Source organism: Notamacropus eugenii, chromosome 2 (assembly GCF_028372415.1).
Source record: "Notamacropus eugenii isolate mMacEug1 chromosome 2, mMacEug1.pri_v2, whole genome shotgun sequence".
Taxonomy (NCBI): Eukaryota; Metazoa; Chordata; class Mammalia; order Diprotodontia; family Macropodidae; genus Notamacropus; species Notamacropus eugenii.
This window is the reverse complement of record NC_092873.1, coordinates 431,722,188-431,748,294: the sequence shown is the minus strand read 5'-3', so window position 1 is coordinate 431,748,294 and position 26,107 is coordinate 431,722,188. Positions and strand designations below refer to the sequence as shown.

Sequence of the window (26,107 nt, the reverse complement as noted above, 5' to 3'; positions counted from 1 at the left end):
TATTTCAGCAATTCTTTAAATTATCTCTTTTTGATCTATTTTCTAGGTCAGTTGTTTTCCCAATGAGATATTTCACATTTTCTTTTTTTTTTTTTTCCATTTTTTTCCTTTATTTTATTCTTTCTTTGTGTCTCCTGGGTTCATTAACTTACAGTTGCCCAATTCTAATTTGTAAGAAATTAGTTTCTTCAGTGAGCTTTTGTATCTCTTCTTCCATTTGGAGTTCTCTTCAGTGAATTTTTAACCTCTTTTACCATTAAGTCAAGTCTATTTTTTTAAGGTATTAGTTCTTTCTGTATTTTTTTTTTATTTCTTTTACCAAGCTGCTAATTCACATTTTATAGTTTCCTTGCATAGTTCTCTTTTCTCAATTTTTCCTCTAGTACTCTTATTGAGTAGTACTTATTGAGTACTAGTACTTTTATTGAGATTTTTAAAAAGAGCAAAAATGAAAATTTTTTGCTCTTTTTAAAAATCTCTTTTATCTCTAGAATTCTTGTTGAGCTGGTGTCCAGTCTGCCTTTTTTTTATCTTTTAGACTTTGCCTGTAGATGTTTTCAAGTTTTCTTCTAAGTTTGTGTCTTGAGCTTCCCTGTCACCATAGCAGCTTTTTCATAGCCAGGTTCTTTTTGTTAGTTTATTTGCTCATTTTTGGAACCTACTTCTTGACTTTGGACTTCATAGTGTTGAGCTATCCTCACTGCTGAGGTCTGACCTGAACTTTTGTCTTTTTATCTCCTTCTTCTGTTTTCACAACTAAATCTGGAGAATTGTAAGTTTTTAGTGCTTCCAAAATGGTGTGATCTAGGGAGAGCTCTGACTTCCTGTTCTACAGATTCCTGACCCAATTTGGGTTTGGTTTATGTGTAGTTGATTTTCATAGACTGTTGCTGGACTCAGTGACAACACTCTGGAAGGTTCTGCCCATTCAGTGTGATTCAACAGCTGGCTCCCCCTTGGTTTGGGTATGTCCTATCCTGGTTTGTTCCACTGCAAACTTACGTATAGGGTTAAAGATTAAAACTGAATCCCTCCTCTGCTCTTGGGCTTAGAGTCACACAGCTATGGCTCAGGAACTTATTTCTTGCTCCTCACACAGGTAAAACTCCTGTTCCCTCATGACCATGACTTCTCTTCTCTGCCCAAGAACTGTGATCTGGAACAGAGTAATTAGCAACAGAACAAATGGCATCCATTCCTGCTCCCAGTGGTAGTACAGGAGTTCCCTGGGTTGGCTTTATGCCTGAATGTTCAGTCCCTTTACCATCATTGGGAGCTGGACTGTTCCCCACTCCTGCTACTGCTACAGTCCTGTGAAGCTTCTGCCTGCTACCATGCTACACTGCTGCATTGTGCTCCTGACCAGCTCCTACCCTAGGTCTGCAGTCCTTTCTGTCTATCTTCCTAAGCTTCCCTGGGCTGGAAAAACTGATTCATTGTGACTTTTTCTTGACTTTCCCAATCAGAAATTGGTTTGGCATATTTTTTAGGTAATTGTGGAGAAGTATATGAAGGCAAAAAGGCAAAATTTCTACCTCGTACTCCACCATCTTGACTCCACCCCCAAGTGCTGGCAAATCAAATGATTTTTTCTTATCATTTTTTTACAAAAATACTTTAAATTCTTTTCTTATGAAACATAAATCTTTTTTTTTCATTTCTGATTAGGCTCAGGTTTGTAAAGTATATATTATTTGGGGATTGCATCTTGACCTCTTTTGCTTTACAGAATATATTATTCCCATCCCTTATGGGCTTTCTTAGTTTTAGAATAATCTTGCAGAAATTTGAACTTCCTTTCCTTTATATTTGGAAGCTGTTCTCCTGACTGCTTGAACAACATGTTGTTTCTGTTTGGAATTCTTTGATTTAAGTACTGGATGTCTTAAGAGTTTGAAGCATAGGTTCTTCTATCATTTTCTGAATGCATTCTTATTAACTGATGCTTTGTTTTCTATGCACAATAGTTCTGGACAGTTTTCTTTTATTATTTCTTGCATTATGGTATTGAGTTTTGGTTTGTTGTTGTTTAGTTAGTCATATTATTCTGGGAGATTTCTTATTCCTGTTCTTTCTCCAAATTCTGTCTTCAAAATCAATGGGTTTTGCTTATATAGTATCCTTTAGTATTATTGCCTCTTCCTTCAGTTCTTCTAGACTGTCCACTTCAGTATATTTGCATTTGAAATCTATGGTTTTCTCTTTTGTTTCTTTGGAGAGACTACTATGGTTTCAAGTTTTTTGTATTCTGCTAATTATTTCTGTTTAGGACAAAATTTCTAATATTTTCTCTTCTAACTTCTTAAGATTTTCATTCATTTTTTGAACTATTCTGGGACATCCTGTTATGGTTCCATGATTCTGTCAGTCTTTAATTCAACTATCTTTAGACAGCAATTTTTCAATGTTTTGTTATGCATCTTGCTTTTTTAATTTTAGTATCTTCTGTGTTGATTTGGGTTTTTAATTGAATTATTTTTTTCTTGAAATCTTTGGTGGTTTTAGCCTTCCTCCCCCCCCCCCCCCCTTATTTTCTCCTGTCACTAACTTTGTGACTACTTCCCCTTTAATGATAGATATACCCTTGGGGCTGTACTAGAATGTTATTTCACACTTCATTCACATTGGATTATTTAACTTTTCCACTGCCCCAAGTAGTTTCTAAAGGGATAAGATTGGCCCTACTTGAATTTCAGTCCCCTTTTCTCAAGATCTGGTACAGCCATGTATGCAGCCTCCATCCCAATTCACTCTGTTCTTTGTTTCTCTAGTCAGATTATGTAAGTGTATGCAAGTTTTAGCAGAGTCAGGGAGAGCAGGATGCATGTTCTGGGCAGAGTTTCTATTTCCCAGAAATTTTGTAACCTAACAGCTATACCAGGTAAACAGAAGCTTGATTCACCCAATTTTCTATTCCCTACCTCCCATCCCACACGCCCTGCCATCTTGACTGATCAGAGTGGGATGCTTATTGGAACAGAGTGGGGGAGAGTAGAATGTCTGAAGCAGGAAAGGAGATCCCTGAGTACCAAAGAGTAGAGGCTAGTGTGCAAGGAGTACTGAGTGTATGAAAGGATTAGCATTGTCTATGAGTAATTTTTAAGATCTGTTACCTTGTTCAGTTTCCTGCACTATGGCATTCAGGTTATTTGATTTCTAGGGTGACTATTATGCTTTAGTTGTCTCAGTGTATCTTATCTACAAGGTCTTATAATAGAGTTTATGTGTTCTTCTAAAGTTACCATTTTTCTTTTTGCTTCTCTTCTGCCAAGTTTTCTTCCATTTCTGTATTTTTTATGTCTCATTCTCGCTTTCAAATCCTCTGTATCTTTGGAAATACTCATCGTCATTTGTTCTAAATTTTGTACCTTTTATTTGTCTTTAATTCAATGTTGAAAGCTCTAGTTTCTGACTCCATTTTTCTCTTAATATCTTTTCAGAATTTTTCTCTTTGACTCAATCTGGGGTTGTTGGGGTTTTTTTTTTACCCTCTATTGCTTCATAATCTTTAGGGACTTAAATTCTTTTCTTCATTGTGGTTCATTTTCCACCATAATTTTGTTATTATAATATACATAGTATAATATGTTACAATGTCTCTTTGAGTTTTTCTTCATTTTTGCTTCTGTCTTTATGAGATTCTCTGTTGATTTGTGTGTTTACAATATAAGAGAGTTGCTCAGAGCTTTGAGAAGTTAAGTAACATGCTCAGGGTGCATGTATGCATCAGGGAGAGAACTTAACATATGTCTTCCTGACTGAGGAGGCCTTTCTACTATGACATAATGCTTATGGGTGGGGGTTGGGGGAAAAGAGAAGGAGGGAAGAGAAGAATCTTGAAAAAATCTTATTCAAGTATTCAGACTACTATTGAGTTACCTTTGCACTTGTTTGTTTGTTTTTTTTAGTCATCAACTGTCATCCACCTCCAAATGTTCCCAATGGGCAACACACAGGAGCTTTTCAAGATTTTTTTACTTATGGATCATCAGTGAGATATACATGTGATAAAACATATTCACTTATTGGAAATGAATCCATCCATTGTACTACTTACAACATGAAAGAAGGAGAATGGAGTGGCCCTCCCCCTCAATGCAAAGGTGACTCATTTTTATGAATTTGATTTGTTGATTTATATACACATGAAAAGAAAGTTAAAAAAATAATGATGTTAGGCATTCCTGGAAAATGAAGGAAGATGCTAATTATTGTTTTAAAAGTTAATACTACTGCTGCTATACTCCTTAAGAAGATTAAGTATAAACATTTGAAGACCTGCTATAGACCCGCATTTGCATATTTGTATAGTTCTCTTTATGAATCCCTTTTCTTTAAACATACATATATAAATGGTATCATCAGTTAGTTTCATTTGTTACCCTCACCTTTGACCAGCAGAGTTCATATCAGTTCATATCTACATACACAGACTGAACCATTCATTCAGTAAGTAGTAAGAGTCCATTATGTCAGACTGCGAGGTATTGGGGAGACAAACAAAATGAAATAGTCCCTACTCTCAAAAAGCTTACCTTCTAACAGAGTAGAGAAAATGTACATATAAGATATTTTGGAAGCAGATATAAAGGAAGGGAAGGGTTTTATATACATATATACATATATATACACACATATATACATACACACATATACACATATGTGTACATATATGTGCATATATACATATACACATGCATATATACACACATGCATATATACACATATACATATATACACACATATACATACACAAATATATACATATACACATACGTACATGTACATATACATGTGTGTGTATACATATATACATATATATCACAACTCTACAATTTAAGTCCCCAAAACCATAAAAAACATTTCTCTTAATTAGCTTCCTTAGAAAATATTCTGTCATTGTCCTCAAACTTTGGAAATTAAGGAAGAGTGATGTCTAGGTAGATTCATGTAGCTAAACATCTGTATGTAAAAACAATCCCAGTTTATTAATTTTGATATAATGTTTACATATTACATTGGTTTATTTGATTTATTTTATTAAGTTGGTTTATTTAATGTGAAATGTGAATCTACCCTTTCAGTAATAATAATTACTAGCATTTATATAGTGTAAGATTTGCAAAGTGCTTTACAAATACTATCTCATTTTATCTTCACAACAACCCTGAGAGGTAAGTGCTTTTATTATTCTCATTTTATAGTTTAGGAAATTGAGGCAGTTATTAATTTATTTGCCCAGGGTCACCCAGAAAAAAAATGAAAATTAAAACATTCTCCATTTTTCTCTTTGTTTTGGCCTAGCACAATTGTATATTCTTGAGATTCAAAAGACAGCACTCTGATGTAAATACCTCTTTTAAAAAATGTTTGTTATAAACCTAGCCATATCAATCAAAATAAGAAAACAAAGTAGGTAATCAGATCCTACATGTAGGAAAACATTAGCAGAGACAGAAACAAGAAGATTAAAGGAAACCTGTAAAGTCTGAGCAGCAGGAGAAAAGAGTATGAAGGAAGAATTCAGTGACTGCTAATTCATTTTTGCATGATGATCCCATTTCAAACATAACACTGGGTAAAGTTCTTGTTGTATTGGTTCTTTAGTAGAAAGCAGTTAATTGCTAATCAAAGGAGATTAAGCATATTAGTGTCTTCTGAAGAGAACCTGAGGGAAAAGCACTATAAATCAAGTTTGAGCAGGAGCCTCCCGAGACTGAACCCTGACGTGAGTGAACGACACTGCCACCAGGCAGCTGGCCAGATGAGTTAGCTAGGAGAAGTTAGGCAGGCTAGAGGATCTTGCTTTTATTTTGGAGGGGGACAAGAAGAATTTTATACTGTCCTTGTTGTTGTTTGACCTTCATTCTTGAAGAGGACTATGACATCAGGAAGGTGATGCTATGACTTGCAATTGAATTAGATTTAAGTGAGGGACGGCTGTGTGGAATCGCCAACCTCACTCTCTCTTTGAGAGCCATCTGGATTCTGTGACAATATAGATTAGGATGACTGGCGATGGCCTTGGATGCAGTGACCTTGGCCTTCTTAAACTAAGATCTTTAACTGGTCTTAGTTTGACTGAAGCAATGCCCAATCGGTCATTAAGGCTAAGTAAGAAATGAGATAAAGACTGGCCTCTTTTACCTAGTCAAAAAAAAAATCATTCTGGAAGGGGAAGACCCTCAGAGTTTCTGGTCAAAACAAAAACAGTTGCTATTTATACTTACTCTGAGTCATCAGGGCCCAAACAATGGTCAAGTGAGGCCTGGACTGGGACCTATTGTTGGCCAATCAATAACTGGCCAGAGAATGATATTGCTCCTGTCAAATAACTGCTGTATATATACAAAGTGTAGTTTGGCATCCAACCTAGAGAAGGCGAAAAGGTTGAAAGAAAACCTGTCTACTCTCCAGATCTGCTCACGATATGTGCTAAATAATCATTTGTCAGATGGAATTTATTGACATATTCCTTGAAGGAACCAAAGAATTTACTGATAGAAAACAAAGAAGAAAAATAATCTGAAGAGGCAAAGGGAATCCTGACTTGTGTTAGAAGGTTGAAGTATAGGAAAATATGAGACAGAGAAGAAAGGGAAGAAGCACCACTGAATACTTGAAGATAAGTTACAGGTATGAGACTTTTCCTGTAAAGGGAGAAGTGAACGCTTTCCAGAGGAAGTAACTTTTTATATTCCCGAGCATCATGATATGAATCCATAGATAGCATCAAAGGAAAGATTATTCACTAAAGTTCCAACTAAATGATACAAGTAATGGTAACATACAGAATCAGTTTTTTGTCAACCTAATATTAACAGTAGAAAGGTTTTCTGCTTTTCTAGGACAGGTGCCTAAAGTATTATGGAGAACCTCCAGAGACTTGTTTAACCTAACAATTACTACTACTTCTTGTGATTAATATGGGGATAAATTATAATGTTAAATGGAACCTACAAAGTGTTACTAAAAATTCTGAAGCTCTAAGCAAGAAACCAAAGACTTTAGGACTACAGGTAGTATTTTTCTCAGTGATGTCACCTGAAGATAAGATTTCAGAAAGGTGATAACAAGATTTGGATTTTTAGACCATTACTTCAGTGTAATATATAATAATGCACATAAAGTGGGATGAAATGTATATAAGACTGGTATACATACATACATACATACATACATATATATATATATGTAAGACTTCAGGTAAATATGTATGTATGTATATACATACATATTTACCTGAAGTCTTACAAAACTGCTTAAGAAGGCTTTACTTAAAAAGAGAGGAGAATGGAGGAAACTTGTGACATATATCTACCAATCCAAATACCTAAAGAATAGGAGGATAGATAGCAACAGAAAGGTCTAAAAATGCTCTGGAGACAAAGTCTTAGAAGAAAGCCAAAAATAAAACTTATGTCCTTAAATGTTCCTATACAAATATACACAGCGTGAGGTGTTTGTTTTCATGCTGAAGAAAACCAAAATGACATCCCTATGTTGGAGTTAAGGCGCAGTGTGTCTGACTGTGGCTGATCAGACCAATGTAAGCATGGAAGACTACCACAGGTCAGACACAAATAGTCCATGTGAACATGTAGAGTAGAGATGTCTTTAAATTTGCACATCTCATGTTTCTTTTGAGCTACCGCAATTCTGCTTTGCTCATAGAGCGCAAAGCCTTCTTTAATTAGGGCACACCATGCTGGGTGGTCCTGTGCCATTGTCTCCCATGTCTCACAATTGAGTCCAAAGTTCTTCAAAGAAACTTTAAGATCCTCATATCGTTTCTTCTGACCTCCAGGTGAGCATCTGCCTTGTGTGAGTTCTCTGTGTAAAATTGTCTTTTAGGTGAATGTGTGGTTGGCATTCAAACAATGTGGCCAGCCCTTCCAAACTGCATCTACAATAGAGGTTAAATGCTTGGCAGTTCATCTCGAGAAAAGCCCTCAGTGTCTAATACTTTATCTTGTCAAGTGATCTTCAGAATCTCCTAAGCCAATTAATATGGAAACAATTCAGTTTTTTTGGCATGGCGCTGGTATACTGTCCAGGTTTCACAGACATACAACAATGAGGTCCACACAAAGGTTCTATAGACCTTCAGTTTTGTAGGCAGCCTGGATGGTGCAGTGCTGGTGGAGAACCTCTGTTTTCTTGGTGTTAATTGTTAGGTCAAAATTAGCACAAGTGGCACAGAATTGATCCATATTTTGTTACATCTCAGCCTCAGAGGCTACACTGAATACACAGTCATCTGTGAACAAAAAAGTCATATACCAACTCTCTCTCCACTTTAGTCTTGGTTTACAAACCAAGCCTTTTTAAGTTAAATAAACAAAATATGTGTATTAAAAATGAAAAAACAATCCTAATATAAAGAGAGAAAATCAACTTCCAAGATATCACTGCGATTTGGTAGATTGAGGATCATTAAGCAGGCAGGACTAGAATGTGCTTTTTTTCAAAAAGAACAGAATAGGTTGGGGGGAGGTTGACGTGGAGTCGCATGGTATGAGAAGATATTCTCATGAGCAGAGTCTATTTTTACATATTTTAATTATTAAAGTAAAAAGATTTTTTAAATTTATCCATCCTACTAATCCCCCTATAATTGAGGGGGGAGGTATGAGAAAAGGCTAAAATATTAAGATGAAAATCAGTAAAGGAAGAAAAATTCTGAAGACTTCAAAAGAATTTATTCTGCTGAGGAAGAAATGGGAAGAGTATAGAAAGATACCAGTGTCAATGTACAGGAAATTCATTGGCCAACTTAAATTTTTCCAAGACAGGTGTGATTGTCAGATGCTGTCACTGTATTAGTTGTTTTTGCTTAGTGGTTTTACTTTATGATATGTATATTGAAATATACAGAAGAGACTATGATCTATGAACCAAAGTTATCAGTAAAACATTTATAAATAATAAAAGGCATATGGAATATGGAAGCAAAAGCAAATAATGGAGAATGAATTCTAATAAAGTGTCATGGTCTTACAAAAATGTCATAATCCCATAAGAATGGTGTCAAGAGTGCTCAACTCAGAATGAGCTACAGCTGGTGATGAATGCTGAGGATGACAAAAGGGATTTTTATAATTAATAGGAAGAGAGAAGGATCAAAGGAAGGATGAGATTGTTGCTCAGGCTGAATGAGACAATGACAATAAATATTAATGGCTAACATTTATATAGTGCTTACTGTGTGCCAGGCACTGAGCTAAATGCTTTACAATTTTATTTTACTTCCATTTTTTCCACCAATGAAATCAAGCATGTTCTGGTCTGGGCACAGGGAGGGATTTTTGTGCCCAGAACCTTAGCAGTTACCTCTCCACAGTCACCTGGCCTCCAGTTCTACCAAGTCAGCACTGGGAGCTGATTTTCAGATAAGCTGGATGGGCAGGGCCACCATTAGGTGTGAGACAAAGACCAGCTCCCCCAGGGCCTCTGCACAGGGCCAAGGCAAGAATCAGCTCTTCAGTGCCTCCAGGGTTTTTACACTCCAACAATGGATATGGTTGCTGCACCTGCCAATGTGGGCTCTGTGGCAGCTGCAATGGGAAGGCCCTTCTCCCTTCCTGGCAAGCTGAAAAAAATCCCATCACTGACCTTTGGTGCCTGTGGGTTGAGGCATCTGCGATCCTGCTGCTGCTGTGACTGGAGATTCTGTCCCCGAGGGCTGTTTGCGAACCACATGCCGCAGCCAAGGCTGAGCTGGGCTCCGCTCCACGTCGTGCAACAAACGTTTCCCATGGGCCTTTCAGGTCACCCTGGCCTGGAAATCTCCTCCAATCTGTTCTCCACTTCTGCTGCTCCAGAATTTGTTGACAGTCCCTCTCTACAGGTATTTTATGGGCTGTATGGGGAGAGCCTCCATATCTGTGTCTTTCTACTCCACCATCTTGGCTCCACCCCCCCCATAAACTCTTAATAAATAATTTTCATCCATTTCATTTATTACACAAAATAAAAACTATGAACTACTTTGCAATTCACTAAAAAGATAAAAACATAATTTTAACATAACATTTTGTTGACTGTGTTTCCTCTTCTGATCTCTGCTGTGTCAGTGTAATCCTTACATCCTATAACTCTTTTTGTATTGACAGAGTCTGTGTGCATGTTATAGAAATTTACATGCACTTCTACCGCATATGGACAGTTAGGTGGCACAGTGGACAGAGTGCCAGGCTTAGGGTCAGGAAGACTCATCTTCCTGAATTCAGATCTGGCCTGAGACACTTTCTAGCTGTGTGACTTTGGGCAAATCACTTCACCCTGTTTGCTCTTTGGCTCAGTTTTCTCATTTGTAAAATGAACTGGAGAAGAAAATGGCAAACCACTCCAGTGTCTTTGCCAAGAAAACCCCAAATGGGGTCACGAAGAGTCAGGAATGCCTGAAACAACTAGACAACCACTACCACTTTATAGTCTATAAATTCCTATTAATAACTTTGGTTTACCTTCTTTATAAATGACTTGTAGGAATCATTTTTTAAACATTCTTCTAACCACTGCCCCATACCACCTAGTACAGTACCATATACTTTATTAATTTATTAGTGATGAGGTTACTAACTTTTTATTAGCTTTACAAATTAAATTAGATCTGAAAATACCGTTTTGGTGGTTCACTTTTGTCCCAGTGCTGCAACCTCACATTATAATATGACATGAACAAAAAAGACACAAAAATGAAAAGCTGACTGTAGCAGGTATTCTTTCAATAGACAAAAAAGGTAGTTATTTACAGAGAGTTCTTTTTGAGTCTTTATTTTCAGTACATCCCCCACTGCAGTGTAAAATGATATGATTCATTTAATTTTCAGTTGTCCGTTGTGAAAGTCCAGTTTTCCCAGATGGACACCTGCTGTCTGGAGGAAGGCCACCTTATACATATAAAGAAACAATCATCTTGGAATGCAGTTCTGGATTTTACATGGAAGGAGAGGAAAAGATTACCTGTGGTCCTGACAACAATTGGGTTCCTAGTGTTCCACGGTGTATACGAGGTAAGGACCAGCACTGGAGAACGAGAAGCAGCACTTCCTTTTTTTATTATCTGCAAAATCTCTGTGACTTCATTGGGTGGCAATAAGAAAACAATTTTTTTTTTTTTGCTATTTAAATATACTAGTAATTATGCTGTTTTACATTGGTTTTTGTTACTTAGGATTCTTAGGAACACTTGGGTACAAATCCACACTTACTAGCTGTGTGGCCATGGTCACATCATTTAACCTCTGTCTGCCTCAGTTTCCTCATCAGTAAAAGGGTGATAATAATAGCACCTACCTCCCAGGGCTGTTGTGAGGATCAAATGTGATCATATTTGGCTTGTGATTTGCACAGTACCTGGTACACAGTAGGCACTTACTAAATGCTTGTTACCTTCCTTTGTTCTTTCCTTCCTGAGTGTCCAGAGTTTGCAGGCAGAACACTGGCCAGATTGAAAAATTAGTCTAGAGATAAAGAAATTGACTGTACTCTGAAATGTTAAAATGATGGAAGTCTCCACATAACTTTCTTCTTGGCTTCATCTCTACCCTGTATCTAGGAATTAATCTTCAATCTAACTGACTTCTATATTTTATATAACTTTTTAAAATATAACTTCAGAGGCAATGTACCCTGTGGCTATATACATTTCATCATACAGAATAAAAATAAGAAGAAAACTCTCTACTACTGAAATCACAAACCCCCTTCTGCTTTCTCTAAGAAGCAAAAACAATAGAGGTAGGAATTATAAGCCTAGGACACTTTTTAGGGATCACAGAATCTATCAGCTAGTTCACAAAGATGTTGGGGGAATTTCACCAGGTGGCATAGCTTTCAAACCTACTAGTCCTGGGGCCCAGGTATCCCTTCTCAATGCCAGCCTTGGCTTGGCCTGGCAGTACCAACTCCCAGTGCCAATAAGCAGCATGTATTTTTGCTATCTGTTTTCTCAGTCTATCCATCACAACAGGTGGAGGCTTAGGCAACCATTCCAGCAGCATCCACACCCTAAAACATCGGTCAGTTCTCTCTTTGTGGCCAGTAGTGCTATGCTTTGCGCTGCTGTTTTCCTTATCTTTCTGAATCCCCAAATTAATGATCAGAAGTCTCCCACAGAAGAAAAGCGAGCGATTTGGGAGAGTCTGTCTGGCCACATATACCTTCTTTTCCTTTTTCCCACTATCTCACCACCCCTGTTCCCCCATTTCCTTTCCAACCAATGTTTATGTTATAAGGTGAGGCCGTTAGAAACACTGAACCATCCTAGAGTGGGCTTCATAAATTTCTTGAGATAGACTTGGCCAAATTTCAACTAAAAAGCCATCATCCCAAGAACTATTCAGCACTCTTGTTGGAAGTAATGAAATTCAAAGCAAAACTTTTTTGCTTTTAATGATTGCAACGAACCACAGTGTGATGAAGACTAAGAAAGACTTTTTACATTTTTTCCAACATACATACTTATATGTTTGTTCTTCTTTTTATTGTCCAGAATATGATTCTCTTCAGCAAATATTTTTCACAACATAACAATAGGTCGCATTTACATAGTGTGGCAGAATAAACTATTCTTCATAATATACTTCTGTACTGCTATGCTTCAATATACATAATTGACTATGTGTCAAAACCCTGAAAATGTCATCCTCAAAGCAACTCGTTTAGGTTGGAAACATGATATTAGGAAGAAGTTGATGTGATGCATCAATAGAGGATATTTCTTCACTTGAGTTACGCATTTCAATGAAATAAGCCCCCACCCAATTTTACATGTGAGGAAACCAATGCTCAGAAAAGCTTAGGTACTTGCCTATAGCTACATAACTGGTAAGCATCAGCAACCAGCTGTCTTTATCTTAAACCACATGCTCGAGCATTTGTTGTTGCTTCCCTCCTGGAGTTTACAGTATCATGGGAGAGTTAATATATGTCCGCAAATAAATATAATAAATGTGAAGTTATTTAATAATTTTTAATATATGTATTTATCTACATAAATGTAATACAATTCAAGGGCTACCAAAGAGCTATGGAAACTTTGAGGGAAAAGAGATGATGTTCAATGGCACTTAAAAGTTTCATGGAGGTCAGACAAGCTCCCTTTCAGTACATTCAAATGAATTCAATTCTCTGTCAAGTTCTTCCCTCTGATCTAATAGAATGCTTTTTAAAAGTATGGGGAAGAGAAGACTTCTTCCACTCCTCCTCTTGGATTTACCCATACAGTTAGGTTTCTTAGCTTAAGTCCCAGCAGTCATTGACCAGTAAACATTATTTTATTGTGGTTGTGATGTGATTGTGGTCGGTTGGTTTTTGTTGGCCCTTAATTTTTACAGATATATTTTGGATTTTTATATCTAGAGATACTGCTTCTGAGATGAATCCATTTCTCAATGTCTCCCTCCTCCTTCCCCTACCCAGACAGCTGTGCCTTGTTGCAAACAAAAGAAAAGAAAGGGGGAAAGGGGAGAAAAGCACTTCAGCAAAACTGACCTACACGTTCGTGGAATTTCACAGTAGCAGGAATATTTCATACTTTTCCACCCCACTCCTCCAAGGAGAGAGCAGGAGGGTGCCAAATTCCAGTTCTTAAGTGTTTTGTTTTTATTGTGATGTTGGTGCTGATAATGGGCAGTATGCCCTCACATGTTTACATTGGCATTCCTGTCTCTGACCAGTCATCATGTGGTCATCCTGACCACAGGATTATGTTTTCCGGTTTTTTGCCTGGGTACAAATATGTCTTGACTATTTTTCATATCAGTACAAGGATGAAGGAGTTGTTCTTTACCACTTGATGTAAATTTAGAGAGGAAGAGAACTTCAGTGGAGTAATTCCTGAGTGCTCTTATCAAGATCTTGGGGACCTTAGAGATTATCTGGTATTCTAGCCAAGCTCTTTACCTCTTTCACTCATTTTAGAAATGAGATTTTAGTGAGGTTCAGAGTAGCTATGGTACTTCAGCAAGGCAATAGAGTTTATAAAGAACAAAAGCTGGTGATTATCAAACACGGGTCTTCTGACTCCAAATCTAGTATTTTTTCTTCTTTATTAGTAACAACTTTAGCAAATTTGTAAATGTTTTAATTCAGTAAACATAAGCACCTTCCGAATACAAAGCAGGATGCTAAGATCTTAAACATTTTACTCATTACTCAAAACCCATTTATTTCCTTCATTTCCCTTGATGTTCTAAAATGAGATACAGCCCTTTGAATCAAAACTTCACAGGACAAATCCCCCTAATAAAAGGATTTCTTCTGTAAAACTTGGACTCCGTGAAAAAGCCACCCCCAAGGTCCTAGAAGGCCACATGTGGCCTCGAGGCCACAGGTTCTCCAGCCCTGTTGTCTTCCAGGTATAAATCCAAGTTGGGCTTAATGATTTCCTAGGTGAATTGCTATAGACTTTTTGATAGGATAATGTATAAACTGATATTCATTAATGATATTGATTTGTAGTTCTTTGCTTTCTGGATTTAGGTGTTAGGACTATATTTGTCTCATAAAACAAGGGTAGTAAAGTGCTTTCTTTCTCAACTTCTAACAATAGTTTGTGTAGTATTGGTATCACATGTTCTTTGAAAATTTGATAGTATTTCGTTATGAATCCATCAGAACCACAAGTTTTATTTTAGTTTTTCAAGTTCTTTTTCCTTTTCTGAGATTGAATTATTTAAGGTCTCTGTTTTAATGTTCTACTAGAAAGAATATTTAATATTTCTGAAGATATGCGTCTTTCATGTTGTTCTCTCTTATTAGCATAAAACCATATAGTAGATTTTGATAATTATTTTTATTTCTTCTAGTTTTGTTGTGATTTTACCTCGTTCATTTTCTATTTTGTTAATTTGATTTTCTGTTCTCTTACTAGATTAGCTAAAAGTTTACCAATTTTGTTGTCTGTTCAAGGAGAGCTTTGGGTTATTGATTCTAAAATCTATTTTATTTACAATACCTCTTCTGGTGCTTATTTTGTGCTTTAGTTTGGATTTTGCTTGTTAACTTTCTAAAGTACTATTCAGTTCATTAGTCACCTCCATTTCTATTTAGTTAATATATGTATTTAGAGATATAATTGTTCCCCAAGGACAAAAATTTTGGTTATGTTGTTTCATTATTATCATTTTCTTTTACAGGATTACTGTTTCTAGGACTTTTTCTTTGACCACCACATTATTTAAGATTTCATCATTAAATCTCCCCTTGGATCTTTGTCTTTTGTATATGTTACTTTAACTGATTATTATTTTTATTTTATCATGGATTGTAAAAGGTGTATTTAGTATTTCTGTCTCTTTCTACTTATTTACATATCTCTGTGCCATGAAACCCCAGAGTCAGTTTTTGTGATTGTTCCATGTGATTGTTCCATACAAAAATTGTATATTCTTTGGCAGTCCAATTTGGAAAACACTAGAACTCTTTTGGCTTTAGAACTTTCAGAAAATTGTTTAATTCTGTATTTTCTCTTTTATCTTTCTCTTAATTTGTCCAAAATTGAGAGTATCTTAAAGTCTTCTACTATTATTGTATTACTATCTATACTTATTATTGTGTAATATATACTATCCTTTTTATAACATATACAGCAGCATATAGCTACTGTATAGCATATACAGTACTTCTTATAATAAGGTTAATTTTTCTTTTATGAATTTGGATGCTAAGGCAGTTAGAACATGTAAGTTTAATATTAATATTGATTTATTGTATGTGGTTCCTTTCAGCCTAATGTAATTTCCTTATTTTTATCTTTTTTATATCATAAGATTAAGAAAATATAGCTATAATATTCCTCTATGTCTACTTTACTATCTTTATCAAATCTTTATGAAAACAATATCTGTCTTTATCAAGGAGATCCTTGTTGAATAATTCTTTTATTTGTGTTCTGCATACTTACATACTCATGTTAGCCTCTGCCCTCTTCATGGACTTTATCTTCCAGAGAAACTTTTTGAATTCCCTCTTCTAAAAAGTTTCTACTTTTGCCTTACAGATCTTGCTCCTTCTCCTTCATTTCTGTTGTGCCTCACTCTTAAAAGTATCCATTCATGTAGGAGATAGAGAACAGAGAAATATTTCTTATGGTAGAAATTTTCCTTTGTGTGATCCATGTTTAGCCCCTGCCTTCCCCATGATCATTACCTTTTCCATATACAGTAATATTTCTTCTGACTCCTTGATGAAGACATGAGAAGGGAATGAGTAGACTTTTGAAAACAATATTCCATAGCAGACCATAGCTTTATAGGTAGAAAACACAAGATTTCACTGAGCTTATTGTTTGTTAACTATTGAACCAAAATTTGATTTGGTGAATGGTGAGTGCCTACGGATGGTCTTGTTTGTGAATGATACTGTATTGGTTGTATCACATTGGTTGTATAATATTGCAAAGTCTCCTAAAAGAGATACTAAATCTTCTAAGAGTTTGACCTGGCCATCTACATAGACAATAACAAGTGGATGAAAAATGTCTGTTGTCAAATTTATGACATGCAATTGGATGGAAAGGCTATGGAACACAGTTAATCCTCAGTAGACTATATAATACACATATATGTACAACACATTCGTGAGTTACGTGTGTGTGTGTGTGTGTGTGTGTGTGTGTGTGTGTGTGTGTGTGTGTAATTTCAACCTGACAGTATAAAATGACAATAAATTGGGCCTAGAGTTAAATGGGAAGGAAAATCAGATTTGCCTTCAGGAAATTAGAAGATTGAAAAGTTCCAATATTCTCTCATGGTTATATAAATATAAAATATGGAACACAAAAATTCTATGAAGAAATAAAATATCACACAAAGGGCAGTGAAGAAGTATGGTGGATGCAAACAGGCAACAACAGGTAATCAGTAAGGAACTTCAAAGAAGACCTGAAGTAAATTTTGCCATAGGAAGAGAAAATGGTGTGATGAAAGTGATATGGAAGGGAGGACAAGTATACAGTCCAAGTGTTCCACTGGATTCCTTGTGATATTGGGAGACATCAAAGAAGGCTGTCAGCATGTTGTATGCACAGCCTGTGGCAAACTTATTAGAAGATACGGATAAAGGTTACATAGGAAGGGCAGGCATGGATGTTTATGATCTACATTGTTAGAGTAAACGTCCAAATTAAGAAGATCACAGATCCATATGCAGATGAGAGAGAACAGAATAGGGAAGCACCAGCATGCCATATGTGTTTACCACTGTCATAGAGGATCTTAGCACAGAATCCAAATAGAAGTAGAATTCCCTATAAATGATGAGGCTCTCCATGTGACCCCAACTGGGTCAAGTCCCAGAAGAGTGAAGAGCCTTCTAAATGAGATCTATGATCACCCATATCACCTCTAACCATTTGCATAGGAAAAAAAACCATGAAGACTGTTGTGTACATAGCATGTATACATACTGCGTGGGCCTACAACTGAATAGTAAGGCAAACTGGATTGCATTTGTGAAATTCTGCAGTGCTTTGAAGGATCATCTTTTTAACATCATTACTCTTCTGGTAATGCTATGCTATAGTGAGCCAAGAAATGCAGTCTCCAAGGAGGTATAATGTGAGGGCACCCAGAGAACATAAACAAAGATCTATGGAGTTAATTTTTTAGAGGTAGGATTCATGAGTTCCAATGGAAAATCTTCTTTAAAAAATGGTATTCATATTACTGTGACTTACATTTGAAAATGTCAAATGAATACTAAATTCAAGTTTCACATTACTTCTCTTGGGTTTCTAAGAAGCTGTTTTTTGTTGACCCTACAATTTTTTGTTTAACCTAATCTGTCCTAAAATGGAAAATAGTCCTTCATAGGCTGAAGAAACTGAGGTTTCCAAAGCAGAAATGAAAAGAGTAGTGGACTTCGGAGTCAAAAAGACTTGGGTTAGAGTACCAGCTTTGCCACTTACCTTCTAATGTGACACTGAGCAAGTCAGTTTCCCACTATAGTCCTTACTTTACCGTCTATATAATGGTGGACTGGATGATTTCTAGTTCTCTAGATGAGTGAGATTCAAGCTTTGGTCCATGGATTTGTGGGGGTCCTTGAGACCCTTTGAATAGGTCTGAGAGGTCCAAGCTATTTTCTTAACAATACTAAGAAGTAATTTGCCAATTAAAACATGCCTACCTTTTTCAACTACATGTCTGTGTGAAATGGATTTTCTTCATGTATTTAAAAAAAAATAACATATCCTAAAACAGATTGAATGTAGAAATAGATAGGAAAATCCAGTTGTCTTTTATTAAACCAGTCATTAAAGAGATTTGCAAAAATATGTAAAATAATGTTAGTCTTCTCACTATTTTTAAAAATTATTTTTAAATGAATTAACCAAAAAAATTTATCAGTTTAAATTTCTAGCACAGTAGATATAGATAGATATGAGAAACATAAACAAAAGCTATTTAGGGTCCTCAATAATTTTAAGAGTGTCATGGGTTCCTGATCACAAAGTTTGAGAACCACTGCTTTAGATGATCTACCTTCTAGTTCTTAACATTCTGACTCTATAATGGGAATAAGTAAAGGAAAATTGCCCATGTCTTCCTATTAATTATTCCCATATAAATATCCTTTGAATAATGATAGGTTAGAACAAGTTGTAGAAGAATACTTCCATTGTTGATCATTGTAACTTACAGATGTAACAAAAGCTTCACTTGTAGAGAAACACAATCAACTTGGCACAATAATCTCAGGTATGACATTAATAATCTCCCAAATAAGAAGGTAAATTTTTTCTGCATATATTAATATTTTCTTAATACCACAACTGTATTCATTCCATCTAAAGTCTAAAAACAATATTTACTTGACACCATGTCAGATCTTTATATTAGCCTGCAAAGATAAGATTTAATTCCACTTATTTAATACCCGGCATTTAGGGGTGCCATCTAAAAACTGAGGTTCTTATAGGGATGGTTTTGCATTGTGAGTCATTCTGAATCCCTTCTCACGTTCTTAATTTGCATTTTTCTGACTGGTAACAGCTGTAGAAATGTATATTTAGAAGTGTTAGCTTACCTTTGGTAACCATACTTCTTCTCAATAGCTCAACACTCAATTCATTAAAGTTCCCTATGAGGTTCAAGAATGTTCTTTAGCTTCTCTGCCTTTGTCCTTTCTGTCCTTCCTAATACAGGCTTATGGACCTTGAAAATCTCAAAAGAGAGAAATTACTTTGAGATTAGAAGAGACAGGTACTGCCTGCTGCAGAAAACTACATTCAGAATTATAATTATGCATGGAAGCAAGAGAGGAGAGGAAGAGATATTATGTATTCTGACCAGGTCCTTTATTGTACACATTTATAGGGTTTGTCATAAGAGTAATACTATTCACATTAGCTCTCCATAAAATGGAATAATTTGATAGGTAACATTTAACACTGTAATAGAACTGTGAGGTTTTCAAAGTACTTTACAAATACTCTCTTATTTATAATAAATACACTTTAATTACATGTTATTTTCTAATAAAATATAAATATGTAAAATATTTTTATTACATGTTTTATATGTAAAATATATTTATATGCATAAATATGTAAAAGTTAAATATATAAAAATATATTTGTTGAAGTTCAGTCATTTCAATGATGTCCTATTCTTTATGACCCCATTGGAGATTTTCTTGGCAAAGATACTGTAGTGGTTTGTCATTTCCTTCTCCAGCTCTAACTGTAGCTCATTTTATTTTTTCTAATTCAAAAGCATTTTTTAACATTCATTGTTTGTTTGTCTTTAAGTTTTAAATTCCAAATTCTATCCCTTTCTGCCTTTCCCCCCACTCTCTGAGATGGTAAGTTTATATATATATATATATAAAACCTGATATGTTATACATGTGCAGGCATGTAAAACATGAAGGAAGGGAGGGAGGGAAGGAAGGAAGTCTGTATTCAGACAACACCCATTCTTTCTCTGGAGTGGATAGCATTTTTTTCATCATGAGTCCTTTGGGATTGTCTTGGATCATTGTATTCCTGAGTTCTTCATCATATAGTATTGCCCTTACAGTATACAGTGTTCTGGTTCTGCTCACTTCACTTTGTATAAGTTCACATGTGTCTTCTCAGGTTTTTCTATAATCATTCTGCTCCTCCTTTCTTATAACACAATAATTTTCACCAAAATCATATACCACAACTTGTTCAGTCACTCTCCAATTGGTGGACATCCCCTCAATTTCCAATACTTAGCCACCACAAAAAGAGTTGCTATAAATATTTTTGTACAAATGGGTCATTTTCCCTTTTAAAAAAAAATCTTGGGATATAGACCTAACAGTGGTATTGCTGGACAAAAAAGTATGCACAGTTTGATTGCCCTTTGGACATAGTTCCAAATTGCTCTTCAAAATGGTTGAACCAGCTCACAACTCTACCAACAGTGCAGTAGTGTCACAGTTTTCCCACACTGTCTCCAGTATTTATCATTTTCCTTTTTTGTTATATTTGCTAATCTGAAAGGTGTGAGGTGGTATTGTAGAGTTATTTTAACTTGTATTTCTCTAATCAATAGTGATTTAGAACATTTTTTTCATGACTGTAGGTATCTTTGATTTTGTTATCTGAAAACTGCCTATTTATAAACTTTGACCATTTACAAATTGGGGAACCAACTTGTATTTTTATAAATTTCGTTCAGTCTACATATCTGAGAAATGAGTCCTTTATCAGATAAAATTACTGTAAATTTTATTCCCTAGTTTCCTGCTTTTTTCAAATTTTGGTTGTGTTGGTTTTGTTTGTGCAAAAACTTTTTAATTTTATATAATCAAAATTATCTATTTTTACCTTCTGTGATGCTCTCTATATTTTGTTTGGTCCTAAATTCTTCCCTTATCCATGGATCTGAGAGGTAAACTATTTGCTTTAAGGTATCACCTTTAATGTGTAGATCATGTACCCATTTCAACTTTATCTTGGGATACAGTGTGAGATGTGAGATGTTTCTGCCCAAGTGCTTTCTAATTTTCCCAGCAGTTTTTGTCAAAAATATGAGTTTTTGTCCCAAAAGTTTGAATTTTTGGGTTTATTAAATACCAGATTACTATGGTCATTTACTCTAATGTATTGTGTAACTAATCTATTCCACTGAGCCACCTTTCTGTTTCTTAGACAGTAACAGATTGTTTTGGTCATTACCACTTTATAATATGGTTTGAGATTTGTATGGGGTAAACCTTCCTTCACATTTTTTTTTATTAATTCCCTCAATATTCTTGATCTTTTGTTCTTCCAGATGAATTTGTTATTAATTTTTTCTATCTCTATAAAATAATTTTTGGTAGTTCGATTGGTATGCCACTGAATAAGTAGATTAATTTAGGTAGAATTGTCATTTTTATTATATTGACTCAGCTGACTCATGAGCAATTAATTTTTTTTTCCAGTTGTTTGGATCTGACCTTGGTATGAAGTGTTTTGTGATTGTCTTTATATAGTTCCTGGTTTTGTCTTGGCCAGTAGACTCCTAAGTATTTTGTATCCCCTACAGTTATTTTAAATGGAATTTCTCTATTTCTTGGTGCTGCACTTTGTTGTGATTAGTATCTAGCGGCCTCTCTTTGAAAGGCAGCAGATGCAGCAGGTAGAATTTATACCAGGAATGCTGAGCTGGTTCAGTATTAGGATGTCAGTAATACAACCAACAGAAATCACATGATTATCTCAGTAGATGCCAAAAAAAGCCTTTGATAAAATACAGCACCCATTTCTATTAAAAACACTTAAAGAGCATAGGAATAAAGGGAGCTTCCTCAAAATGATAAGTAATATTTATCTAGAGTCATCAGAAAGCGTTGTCTGCAATGGGGATAAGATAGAAGCCTTCCTAATAAAATCAGGGGTGAAGCAAGGATGCCCATTATCACCTCTATTATTTAATATGATATTAGAAATGCTAACTATGGCAATAAGAGTAGAAAAAGAAATAGAAGGAATTGGAATAGGCAGTGAGGAAACAAAATTATAAACTAGCTAACACAACTAACTTTAGTAAAATTGTACTATACAAAATAAAGCCAGATAAATCATCACCATTTCCATATATTATGAAGATCCTTGTGATATATTACTATAATCTCTTTGCTAGTATTTTATTTAAAATTTTTGTATTAGTGTTCATTAGGGAAATTTTTATGTTTTTGCTCTTCCTCTCTAGCTCATTTTACAGATAAGGAAATTGAGGTAAACTTGACCAGGTTCATACAGCTAGTAAATGTCTGAGACCAGATTTGAATTCAGGAAGATGAGTCCTCCTGAGTCCAGGCATGATACCATCTGCTGCACTGTCTGGCTGCCCTGCGATTGTTACGCTGACATCTTAGCTGGTGTCTTTGTTGCCTTGCCTGTCATTCTTCAACATATCGCATTACAACCTCTGATTCACTCAAGGGATTAATTTGTACCTCATTAAGAAATCCCTTGGTATGGTTGAATTGTAGAGTCAATTTAATACCTCATTAATTGGCCTCTTTTTGTGATGAACTTAGACAAATCCCTTATACTAGTAATCTCTATAATGAAATAATTGAATGAATGCTGTTTGTGTGCCACACCTGGAGAGAAAAGGGTAGGTTCTTTATAGGTCTTCTTGTCCTGAATTTCAGCAGGTGTCAGTTTTTCTTCCCTCTGTCTTGGCTCATACCTCCCTACCTCAATTATTTAAATCTCCATTCAGAACAACAGAAGGATGCAAGAGCTAGGAAGGAAAAGTTGAGGCAGATGTGTGCCCTTACTCTCCTCATTCCTTTTTTTTTTAAACCTCAGAGTTAGGATCAACTTTAAAATCTTAAATATATAAACTTAGTTTGTCATATATGTATGTGTAAATATATGAAATCTAAAACAAAGTTAGGCATATATACATAAATAATACGTAAATATATAAAATCTAAAACAGATAGTTTGTCTACATATATAAATAAAGATATAGGTAAATATATAATATAATATAAATATATATAAATAAAGATATAGGTAAATATGTATAATATAATATAAATATATATAAATAAAGATATAGGTAAATATGTATAATATAATATAAATATATATAAATAAAGACATAGGTAAATAAAATATAGATAAAGTTAGTTTGTCTTTAGGTTTCTCTTTCCGTTCACTGGGTTTCAGTTCTTTCTCATTTTTCCTTTATCAATATCTAAAAAAAACAATTACTTGAAAATAAGATTCATTTGTTCTTGTTTTCAATATTTGGATGTCTAAGAAAGGTTGGATTCAATTATCTCTAAGATACTTTCAACTAGAAATGTCATGATTCCTATTAATAGTGTACAGTATAGATCTTGTTTCTTTAAACTACAGACTGAAACAACTTCACTCAAAACTTATAGACATTCTCATATCCTATAGGCTAAGACTCTGAAGATTATCTTGTGTAGGGTCTAAATGCAAGGATTCCCAGTACATGGTGAGTTCCTCTAACTGGTCCTGTTTGTAGATAATACTGGGTTACTTGTATTCAGAACATTACAATTTTCTCAATGAGATCCATGAAGTCATCAAAGAGATCAGCCTAACAGCCCTTCGGGGGGAAAAGAAATAAATGGATAGAAAATGCCCATTTCCTAGATTATGCTGTAAAGTTGGATGGATTAATATCTAAGTACACATACTTGGGATAAACACTACAGATGGACAGTGAATTAGACCCAAAACTTGATAAGATAAAGAGATTAGACTGTAATGCATTTAGGAAATTGTGTAGTATTGTGATTGTGATTATGATCCCAAGCTTCTCCCTAGCACAAAGACTCAAACACAGATGTTCTCCTGACAGTACTATAAGGATGCAAATCTTAGAACTCTGGAATCTCTGAGAAAGTGATATTTTGGGTGACCTTGAGGAAAATGGAGACACGCCTGGTCGGCACAAGTGAGCTGTACCATATTTCCAAGGATAACCTAGGCAGTCTGGTAGAATGGATAGAGAGATGGCCTTGGAACCAAGAAATTACATCCATGTTACCTGAAGATATCATTCAGCAAGAATGTGACCTGGCCTCTTGAAAATTATACCTGTTGGAGTTTAAAATCAGGAAAATATTACTAATCTAAAGTCTTTGAGAATGAGCCTGAAGGTGGACTGTAACATCAGCTACCATCTAAGTTCATGGGCACAAAGTGATTGATTTTTCATCTGTAGCAATTCTCAAAGATCATGTACTAAGTCATAAGACATTGAATAGTGTCTTGGTGAAGGGAGTACCCACAGGGACAAATATCATGGATTCTTGAAGTATTGGTATTATCTACTTTTTAAAGTCTGAAGGAGGGACTAGAATATACCAGAAAGTAGAAGATAGAGCTGAGTCCTGCTAGCACATGGTGAAGAAGGTTGATGAGTGAAGAGCCGCCAGTTTACAGTGCTCTGTGAGCAGTCCCAGAGTCTTCTAGGTACTTTCCAGGTCCTCAGAAGTTTACTTCCTGCTCACCGAACACCTGTGCAAACGGATTTCCTGCCTTTGCCTTTCTCCTCTTGGCATTTTCATCTAGGGTTTCTTTCACAGTCCTGCTGATTGATCTCTTGACTACTCTGAACTGAAATTGAGGCTTATTTTTTATTGCTTCCCACTCAACTCCTCTTCCTGGCAGATAGGGCACAGGACTTGACAAAATCATGTGCCACCACACCCTTCAGTCGTGGCAGCAGTCAAGCCTAATCCACCTTGATGGGTACAGGGTGGAGAGAAAGCTGGTTGGAGATTACAATGTTCTCTGAGGGTCAGTAGTGCCCATCAGACTAGTATATATCTCTGCTAACACTGAGCTTACCCTTATGCTATTCAGAACTCATCTTACTCCCTTAATTTTTCTACCTCACTAGCTAAAATGTTTTTGCCTTCTTGTCCCTTCTCCTCAGAGGTGATCATTGCACTTTTCAAGGTGACTGGGTTTATCTGATAAACTAATTCCTGACAATGGTCTAGTGATAGAACACTATTAATAGGGAAGCTAACTCTGTTCTCCCCTCCCCATATGTGTACATATGCTTTAATATTTCAAGAAATCCATGAACTCAGCAATATAGGTACTACCCTGGTTTACTAATAATCCATGCTTCCTCATCATCTGTGGTGCTTGCTCATGTCTTTCTATAAATCTTAGCTAGAGAATCTATCCAACAAACCATAAGCCTCCTCTGATTCTTTTGGTATTTCTTGGATGCCAGTGAAGTATTTGAGCTCTCAGGATGATTCATCTTTGTGGGTTTCATACCAAGCTCACTGCAGGCTCATCTTCTCCTTTTTAATGCTGTTCCTCTTATGAAATGATAATACTCATAATCTTTATAGAATCTGAAAGGTGGAAGGCACCTTGGCATCTTTCTCATCCATTGCATGTAATCCATACATCTTCTGTCTTCCAGCTCTGTGATATTTTGAAATAAGTGTATTGACTGGTATTTAGCAATCTTTACTTTATCTTTCTTTTATCTAGTATATCCCTATTGCAATAACACGGTTCCTTTTTCCTTTTCCTACTTAATCCCATGGAAATCACAAGGTCATGGATTTAGAGATAGAAAGGATCTTTAAAGGCCATGAGTTCAGCTCCCTTCCCCCGCTTTACAAATAAGGAAATTGAAGCCCAGCTTGGTGAAGTCACTTGCCCAGGATCACAGAGCTAGTAAGTGTTTGATGCAGGATTTAAAGTCAAGCTTTCCTGATCCTGCTACATCTGCTGCCTTTTCAAGAGAGGCCCCTAAATACTAATCTGTTAGGATTAATTAAACCCGTCCTAATTTATTAGCTTCTCAAGAGATTCATCACCAATCTCAACAGCATCCCTAACAATCAGAATCAGAAAACTTATGGCTAAATACGAAGATTTTGTGGTCATCTGCATAGAAGTGATTATTGGGAAGAGATGATATCATCACAGTAGAGAATGTACAGAGAAAGAGCAAGTTTTAGTCAAGTTTATTTTTTCCCTTCTTAGATGTTAAGTCTACCACTGTCAAAACCACCACCACCACCAGTGCCACCACCAGTACCACCACCACCACCAGTACCACCACTACCAGTAAGTATTTTACAGTCATGAAATGTCATACTTTAATTT

General features: G+C 35.6%; 1 protein-coding gene across 1 annotated transcript in view; it reads left to right on the top strand.

Moving 5' to 3' along the window:
- LOC140523148 (uncharacterized) overlaps nucleotides 1–26,107 on the top strand; it is a 77,518-nt gene that overhangs the window by 36,757 nt on the left and 14,654 nt on the right. Inside the window, exons 8-10 of the mRNA XM_072638174.1 lie at nucleotides 3,909–4,103; nucleotides 10,836–11,018; nucleotides 25,985–26,068. Of these exons, the coding sequence (XP_072494275.1) occupies nucleotides 3,909–4,103; nucleotides 10,836–11,018; nucleotides 25,985–26,068 (462 nt within the window). The remainder of the gene's footprint in view (nucleotides 1–3,908; nucleotides 4,104–10,835; nucleotides 11,019–25,984; nucleotides 26,069–26,107) is intronic.